Genomic DNA, 9,695 nt, shown 5'->3' on the forward strand with positions numbered 1-9,695 from the left:
CTGTAAATTCAGAAATTATTGCGTGCATGAATAATTGCGATTGTGATAAATATTCTATAGCGCGAGTTTTAATTATTGCAAATTGTAGTCAGTTGCATTTTTTGCAATAATAAAACATTTACAGTTATACTTGTATCTGTGGTGTTTTAGATGGATGTCAACATAATCAATAATTAGCAGGTTTATTATTTAAACATTATCTGAGATAAGTAGAACATGAAATACAATATCTATATGAGAGGTTGTTTAAACATTACATGTAATTTTTGATACAGTTGTACACCAAAAAGGACCATTGCATCAAACTTACTTTTTATTCTTACAAAATCTTTCGAAATTCAAAACATTCTTTAAAAAAATACCTGTGATTCCAGAGACTGTTATAACCAAAGCTGATTCTTCAATGCTAAATCCTTTTTTCTTGACGAAATCCGGAAACATCACATATGGAATGAAATAGACATTCGCCACCACCCACCGGATATCGTAAACACAATAAGACCTTTAGCCACCACCCACCGGATATCGTAAACACAATAAGACCTTTGGTACAAAAAATCTGCTTCAAAATAGTGCCAAGTTTCTCTTCTTGATGTACATCTGCGGAAAAATGTTATACTATTATAGGTTGGTGGCTCGAATTTCAAATAACTATTCAAATCTTCGAGAAATATGATTTCGGAGAGAAGCCTTTCTTATTGTGAATCTGTACATTGAAGCTATACACAGAAGGTATTTATTAGATTTCAAACTCCTGTGATTCCGACATGATGTCACATTCTTGACCTTTAATTGGTGCAATGTTACATTAAACACCCTTTATTAGCTATGACCTAAATATTGTCTGTCGTTATCTTAAATGATTCTTTGAATACTGATAAGGCTTCAGTTTTTCATCATTTTTAATTACCTAATCTGACAATTTGGCTGACGATGTACTTCAAATTGTTTCATTGCTTCGTTGCAGAACAGATGTTCGGGAAAGAAAATTCTGAAATACCCTTTCTCCCTTCCAACCAAAAAACATGAACTGGTGACGCGTTGTTATTAAAGTCAAGATATGATCCTTTGTTAGTGCTTATATAATTTAATTCTTTGTTGTTTTATATAATGACATTAAATTACCTTTTGTATTATTTTTTTCATCTGATGATGTCACATTAAGCAGCAAACTAGCAACTACTCCCTGCAACATTAATCCAGATAAGACAAGAAATGTCCCGCGCCAGTCGTACAGCTCAAGACAAAATGTTGTAAACAGTGGCATTACAAGTGTCCCAATACTTCCACCGGAAGAGGCAACAGCTACAGCTAAGGAACGTCGTTTATCGAAAGCTATAGGAACGACTACATCTGATGCTAAATATAGAATTCCAACTCCAATACCTTCATGAAGGGGAAAATAACTTCGTTAAAGTATATATGAGATTCTCAACAGTTTGCTCACTTGAGAACATAATCTGCTTGGTAATATACATAGCGGATTATGTTCTCAAGTAAGCAAGCTTATGAGAATGTCATTTATACATATGAAACATGTAATTTAATTCCAAAGATTTTAATCATTGCAAAGACACGATATTGTTATTTTTGGTGACGTCACACTTTTGTTACTCATAGAATTTTAAGTAACAGTATTGTAGTAATGTAACTACAACAGTGAAACAGTTTTGCAGTACTGTTTTCCACAGTCACTCACGACATGATCTGGAAAAAACATTTTTGCAGTACTGTTTTCTACAGTCACTTTTCACATGGTTTGGAGAAAACAGATTTGCAGTACTGTTTTCAACAATCACTCACGACATGGTGTGATGAACAGTAAGGGTTACAAGTCTTTTTATCTTATATCTGTGCTGTTTTAATACTACACGCAGAAAATGCAGTTCACTGTACAAGACTAAAACATACTTATATAGCTACATGTTTGAAGATCAGAAAAGAAGTAATCATAACTCTTATAAAATCAACTTCGTAGTTCATACGACAACGTAAGGAATGTACAAAGTGCCGAGAAGTTTTTACCAAGTATGTTAATGAATAAGAATCTCAATCTGAACAAAGATCTTAGTCAATGTCTAATTAAAGGATAAGATAAGTTACAGTGTTCATGTGGGTTCTAGTGCTCTCAATACAAACATCTTCGAGATACACATGATGTAGATAGTAACTTAATTTTAAATTATATAATGGTAATCCCTCGTCTACTCGCCTATTACAGATGTTGAAATTAAAAGATTGTGTAATTGTTGGGTTTATTTTGCTAAAATAATTTTTGAATAAGATTTGCTCATAAAAGGAAATGTGCACAATTGGTGCCCATCGTGTTATCCATTTTTCATTGAAAAATTAATCAAACAAACTAGATTACTACGAGGTTTATCAAAAAGGTAGTTTATATCCAGCTATTACAGCGCGCGAAATCTCCCTCTTCCATTGCGGTATGAATATAGGAGAGTTCTTAGTGATGTCATCACTCACTTGTGATTCGGTTTTGGTTAGCAAAAAATCCATTGCCTGGTATTGGGCATCAACTTTAAATCAACATAAATTGTTCATTTTTTTCAGTAATTGAAAAAATCTTTTTTATCCATGGAATTTTTAAATAAATATTCAGTAATGACATTATATGTGCACAAGATTTTAATTATAATTTTATACGAAAATAGAGGTTTACATATATATATCACTACAAATTTACTTTTCAAGTAACAGAGCTATTAATTCACATACAAAATCCAAATTATTTTATCGAAATGAAACATTTTACAAAACCAAATTTGGATATAAAATAACAAGGTTATAAAGTTTTGAAAATTGGGATTCTAATCATGAAATTGTCAATTGTTTATTTAATAGTTTATTTGCCAACCAATTTGACACTTAATGATATGCAAATTAGTAAATATGATATCACTAATGAGATTGGCGAACTCTCCTATACCGGTAGCGATTAAGTAGCATTTTGGTAAATCAGTGATCATGTCAGCACAAAGAATAATTTACAAAAAGCCATCATTATTCATTGTTTTAGAACAAACGGGATATTTTTCAGTGTAAATGTAAGCACTGTTTTTTTCACTATATACTAGTATTACAACGATGTAATGCCACTGTATATGACAGCACTGTAATGTCACTGTAAATGAAAGGACTATAATGCCACTGCATATGACAGGACTGTAATGTCATTGTAAATGGCAGCAGTGTAATACCACTGTATTTGACACCACTGTAATGTCTCTGTATATGACACCACTCTAATGCCACTGTATATGACAGCTTTGTAATGCCACTGTATATGACAACTTTGTAATGCCAGTGTATATAAGAGCGCTGTAATGTCACTGCATATGGCAGCTCTATATTGTTTCGTCACTTTGAATAGAAATAGACTCTATAGCGAAAGGAATAAACCTGTTTTTACAGAGTTTGTATTTGGGCCTTAAATTTCTTAAATTCTAGATTGAACAATTTGTTTACTTATTTGTGACTACCATAACTTACCAGTCATTACTCCATAAGTAAGGTACAGATAGTATATTGATGGTACAAACATGCTAGTTGTCATGCCAACTGATGCCACTACGGACCCAAGCAATGCCACTTTTCTAAAACCATAATATCTAATCAGAATTCCACCGATAAAACCTATAATGGCAAGAGAGTAATTATTTAAGCAAAACTCAATTATTAAAGTTTTCCATAATTTCGTTTTTGTTTGTTGTTTTTATTTCCATTTTGGTTTGTTTTTGCTTTTATCATAAATTTACATATTTTGTGGTGTCCTGTGTTTCAGTCTGCGTCTTTTTATTGCTTTATATTTGACCGTTGTTTTCATTTTTTTTATTTTTGTAGGATTCTTCTTGCTTTCTGTTCCATAATCTTTATTTGGAAACATTTTTCATTTTTCAGAGAAAGTTCATTTTTCTTTTACTTTCTCTGATGGACGTCTTTCTATGGATAAAAATAAAGGTCCACACAGCAGATGATTTCACACAATAAATTAAAATCATAAGAATTAACCTTCACCAGTTGATTGCGTAGAATGAAATTAATATTAAACTAAAAAAAAACAATGAGCACTGCCAACTTACCTGATACCCGAACCTCTCATTTTATAACATGTACCTATTAATCTCCATATTGATTTAGACCAAAATCTTTTAAAAAGAGGTGCGTAATCGGAATACGTAATACAAAAATTGTAAAATTTCATTCAATTCCATTCAGTGGTGTAGCAGAAGAAACGGAAATGAAATGGGTCCCCCGTGTTCCAATATTCACAAATAACAAAGTCCATGTGTTCCTACGTTCAACCCCCAAATTAATTAGGATCAAAATATGAAATAGAATGTGAACAATGAGAACATTGTTATAAGGATTATGTAAAAGCTTCAACTGATTCCATTCAGTGGTGTAGCAGAAAAAAAACGGATACGATATGGGACCCCCTGTGCAATGGAAGGAAAGAAGAGGAGACGAAAGGATGGACAAATACCCCATCACTATATACCATCCACTTACAAGTTGGGGTATAATATTCGCTTTTCTGAATTCCACGCTAGAAAACATGCTTGCGAAAACCAAAAGCAAACTAATAAAAATAATAATCTACACAAAATAAAGAAAAATGAAGAAAAAGAAAACAAGTACATCTTGTAATTTTCTAAAAACAAAAAAAAATATGTCTAATCAATCACTTACCAGAACCGAGAAGCAGAGCTGAATTCAGTGATGTAATCCAACTGGTTTCCGAATTTCTGGAATCAAAGACTTCCAATAGCTCACTATAAAGTATACCAAGAGACTGAGATATTCCTAATCCTATAAAATGTAGAATAAAACTTCCAATCAGGAGTAACAATGACGATACCTTCGATCTCATTTTACAAAATAAGATTTGTACTCCAATTAAATGTTGTGACAGGTTTTCCACAACCGAACTGAAGCAGTTTGTTCCTCTAATGTGTTTGTTTTCAAAGAATGGATTAAAAATACACCAATGTATTACCCAAAATACACCCAAAATATTATCTATTTTGGAAAGTACGATACGGGTGTTAATAATGACTTCAGATGTTATTTTGCATTAATGTTTTGTATTATTTCTTTGTGTTGTTAATGCATGCAAATTCACGTTTATCTATTTTGAATCCCGTTTAATCTGAAACAGGTTAAGAGAAAACATATGCATATTTTTGTAAAGATTTCTTCAGATAGTTAATGTTAATAAAGTGAATCTTTAGTCTCAGTGTCAGTGACACATTAAAAACGGCAAGCTAAAAACAGTTCTATGCGAACTTAACTAAACACTACAAAGAAAAATATATGATTGTATTAGGTAGAGAAAACATTTATTTTACAAAAAAATCTAATAACAAGTGTACGGAGTATGATGTTATGATGTTGGTATCTCTGGTCGACAGTATTTGAGTCGAGCTTAGGGGAAAGTTCCGACAGTACATAGGAATTCTTATGGGTACATATTGTGCGCCAATATTAGCAATTTTATTCTGCCTGTTATTGACGATAATCCGAAAACAAAAAGACGTAATGGACGCGGGATAGCAGCGCGCTTTTAAACCTAGTTCAGCTTCCCATTTCCATGTTCCCAACCTTCCGGTTTTGCTTTGATATTGCTGTTTGTGATATGAATTATCCTTACAGACTGTTTCTTTTTACTTTTGCCTGCAGTTTATAAGTTCAATGATTGTGTTAATATACAATTAATAACTTTTGGATGAGATTAATATCAACCAAAGAGGTACATTTACCGAGATCTTCGGATGAGATTATTATAGTTTTCGAGGGTTGATAAATTATGACATTAACGGAAATCAGAAGCTACCATTTGTCCAACTATATACAGTGTATAAGACAAACCTGTTCCGAAACATTCATCTAACTCTTTGTTTTAGTAGAATCCGAGTTGCTCATTTGCTCTTGTTTCTTTATTGTACGTGTTATTTTAGTTATTATAATGTTTTTTGTCATGTGTGACTGATTTCCTTCTCTAATATTAATAATTGTACTTCATCCTTTTGATTTCCGCCCGAATCTTGGTTCCCTTGACAACTCCATAAATCTGTGCTATCCTCTGTTGGTCTCTCTACCAAGGACGATGATTGTGATTTACCGTCTATGTCCTGGATTCCTAAACTCCACAAGAATCCATACAAACAACGTTTCATAGCTGAATCTGCCAAATGTATCACCAAACCTCTTTCAAAACTTTTAACTTTTATACTCACAACTGTCAAAGAGGATCTGCAGTCCTAACACAACACCTGTTACTCCCGTAGTGGTATTAATTCAATGTGGATCCTGAAAAATTCGAAAGATCTTTTGGAGACAATCAGTTCAAGACTATTATCTGAATATAATAGCATTAAAACCTATGATTTTTCAACACTGTATACTTTTATTCCTCATACTCAGTTAAAATGCCGACTTAAAAACATTATACATCGTTGTTTTTCCAAAAAAGATGGTACACCTAGATACAAATATGTAGTTCTTGATAGAGATTCCCCATACTTTGTAAGCAACAGTTCCAAATCATCTTCCAAATATACAGAGGGAGATGTTTACAAAATGCTGGAATTTTTAATCGACAACATTTGTTCAGTGTGGTGGACGTGTTTTTCAACAAACGGTCGGCATTCCAATGGGAACAAATTATGCTCCTTTACTTGCTGACCTATTTCTACACTCTTGTAAGGCTGACTTTATAGCTGATTTGATCGGAAAGAAAGAATATCGTTTGGCTAGATCTCTTAATCTCAGTTTTCGCGATATAGATGACGTATTATCTTTAAACAATCCTAATTTCGGGGATTTGATACATCGCATCTACCCCAAAGAACTTGAGATAAAGGATACTATAGACACTGTGAAGTCAGCCTCATATCTTGACCTACACTTACAAATCGATGGTAAAGGAAAAGAAAACTATTGACCAAACTTTACGACAAACGTGATGACTTTTCATTCAGAATTGTCAACTTTCCTTTCATCGTTTGCAACATCCCTTCAGCAGCTGCGTATGGCGTGTTCATATAACAACTCATACGTTATGCCAGAGCTTGCCGAAACTACGCAGACTTTTGTATCGCGCTGGAACTCTAACAAATAGGCTTCTGGAACAGTAGTTATCACTACAGAAGTTTTATGGTCGTCATCATGAACCCGTGGATCGTTTTGGTGTATCCATCTGCACCATGAAAACTGATTTATTCAACGGGTCATAGTTTTCCTTTCCTCGTTTGTCTACCCCGGACTTGACCTTTTATGAGCACCTCGGCGGGTGTTTCTAGAAAAGCACAGGACGCTTACCCTACCGGTGCACCTGGTCCATGCTTCCAGTTTTTAGTGGAATCCGAGTTGCTCATTTGCTTTTGTTACTTTCTATAACTAGCTCATCCACACTTTCTAAATGAAACAGACTTGCTTTACAGATATAATTCAGTACAAAGATCCAAATGTAAGCATCTGTTTACTTTAAATCATATCTATATTTACTTGTTTTGATGCTTTTGTGTGTGTGTGTGTGTGTGTGTGTGTGCGTGCGTGCGTGCGTGCGTGTGTGTGTGAGTGTGTGTGTCTATTCATTGGCTTACAATATAGTTTAAGTAGTTCATACAACCTTTAAAAGTCAGCACAGGAAAATCAGTTGCCTGTTTGGTATACTTTAGCTGCCTTTTGTTTTATTTCTTCGTTATTTACGGTAGTAAACCTCTTTCATTTAGCCCAATGTTGCCACAATGACGTGAAGGTTAAGTAAGAAGAGCGTCGCTTGGCCGAAAAAGTCGTCTTAATATATCGACCAAGTATAAATAAAGATTAAACTTCACTATAAGATATCTGATACTGTGTTTGGGCACATTCTGAAGCTTTCAAAAGTTATGAATACCTCGTACGCCACTTTGCGCTCTATTCATCGTAATTTGGAAAAGACTATAAAATACCGATTAAACCAATCAAAATCGTATTATCTATAGTCAAATGATATTACCCTTTCTTGATGATGTAATCCTCGTAAAAGGATTACTTGCATTTGGTCTATCCAAAAAGTTATAATGATACAACTTCTACCTTGGATGAACTCTTACAAAATGATATCGAAACTTGACAAAACTGATTACCTTGACTGTTCTCTTTCTCTTCTCAGAGAAAATATACCTACGAATTGATTGACGGATATTACGTTTCTATCTCATAGACAAGACATGATATTTTCAGTTAGATTAATTTTTTACGTCATATATTTTACTTGACGGTTATTGGGTTACAAAGTGGAAGTGAAATATCTCATCTATTATGACTTTTCTACAGAAAACTATTTTGTGGCTTTCGTTTCATCGAATAGTTAAAATATACGTGCATGAAATAATACTGTCCCGTAGTATATTTTCCGAGAAAAAAATGCGTTTGTGATTAAATTGATAAATGTTTCGCGGACAGTAATGCAAATTATAAGCAACAGTCTCTGTTTTTGAACTTTTTTCGAAAGAATTAGTGCATATGGATCCTCAGTTTCCATTCAGAAAATTTAAATTATCAATCCTCTAGTGAATCATTTAGTTGCACATTAATCACTGAAATGAGAAACTTAGTTTTAAGGTATATGTAAAAAATCGAAATCCAATTCATTTGACTTTTTTTATAAAAGTATTCTTTGATTTTTGTGGGATTTTATTATTGTCTTGTCGAGTCAATACATTTTCCCATTCATAGGGGTAAATGCATTCAAAGTGAAACAAGTGTCTATAAAAGCACTGATAAAGCATTTATACGAGCCCGAATAAAAAGCGACAAATTCTTCTTCGAATGTAGGAATTTTCTCATATGAAGCAAGCCGAATTGATAGAAAGCTTCCTCAATGTGTGAAAGATCCAAAGATCTAAACGATTTTACAGGCAGTGCAATTCACTTTAACTGATCGTAGAGACAAAAGAAACTAGAATCATGCCTTCTTACATCATCTGTACGTCATTGATATAACATATAACATGACTCTTACATCATCTGTACGTCAACGATAAAACATATAGCACGACTCTTACATCATCTGTACGTCATCGATTAAACATATAACATGACTGTGACATCATCTGTACGTCATCGATCAAACATATAACACGAATCTTACAATCTCCATAGACATACAATCCTGATAGCTAGACTTTAGAGACATGCAATCCTGATAGTTGGACGTCATGGACATACAATTCAGATAGCTTGATGCCATAGACATACAATCCTGATAGCTGGACGCCATGGACATACAATTCTGGTCTCACTGACCACTTCCGGGTCAAATGGGCACCCCCTCCCTATGTAGTACCAAAAAAACACACTGAACCTAGAAATATGCATTGCAAGTGCATTATTTGTGTGTATTATGATTAAAAAGTCAAAATAAAGCTGAGAATGTGTACCTTAAAATCATACATGTAATTAATTACAAAAGTATATGAATATTGTTTACATGTGTGAGTAATTTGCCTCCATGCTGTCAGTTAGCAGATAAGGTAAAAATGTGGATTTTCAGTATTATTTATTCAATTACATTTTGTGAAGAATTTCTACAATCTGAGACCTCTGATAGCTGGACGCCATAGACATACAATTTTGATAGCTTGATGCCCATAGACATACAATCCTGAGCGCTGGACTCCATAGACATATAA

The 9,695-nt window shown here is 33.6% G+C and overlaps 1 protein-coding gene across 1 annotated transcript; it reads right to left on the bottom strand.

The window, feature by feature from the left end:
- Positions 1 to 406: 406 nt before the first annotated feature.
- Positions 407 to 9,413, bottom strand: LOC148613083 (monocarboxylate transporter 6-like). Its single transcript, XM_088595428.1, has 4 exons — positions 4,708 to 9,413; positions 3,508 to 3,651; positions 1,126 to 1,386; positions 407 to 600 (listed from the first exon to the last, which is right to left on the bottom strand). The coding sequence occupies exons 1-4, from the start codon at positions 4,886 to 4,888 to the stop codon at positions 407 to 409; spliced, it is 780 nt and encodes a 259-aa protein (XP_088451554.1). The 5' UTR covers positions 4,889 to 9,413.
- Between the last annotated feature and the right edge of the window lie 282 nt (positions 9,414 to 9,695).

Source organism: Perna viridis, chromosome 7 (assembly GCF_037379345.1).
Source record: "Perna viridis isolate PV_CMFRI_1.1 ecotype Kerala chromosome 7, ASM3737934v1, whole genome shotgun sequence".
Classification (NCBI taxonomy): domain Eukaryota; kingdom Metazoa; phylum Mollusca; class Bivalvia; order Mytilida; family Mytilidae; genus Perna; species Perna viridis.

Excerpts from the sequence above, each read along its gene's own strand:
- LOC148613083 (XM_088595428.1), bottom strand. The coding sequence starts at position 4,888 with ATGAGATCGAAGGTATCGTCATTGTTACTCCTGATTGGAAGTTTTATT. Across the intron at positions 3,652-4,707 it reads AGCTCTGCTTCTCGGTTCTG|GTTTTATCGGTGGAATTCTG; the intron begins GTAAGTGATTGA and ends TTGCCATTATAG. Across the intron at positions 1,387-3,507 it reads TACTTATGGAGTAATGACTG|GTATTGGAGTTGGAATTCTA; the intron begins GTAAGTTATGGT and ends CCCTTCATGAAG.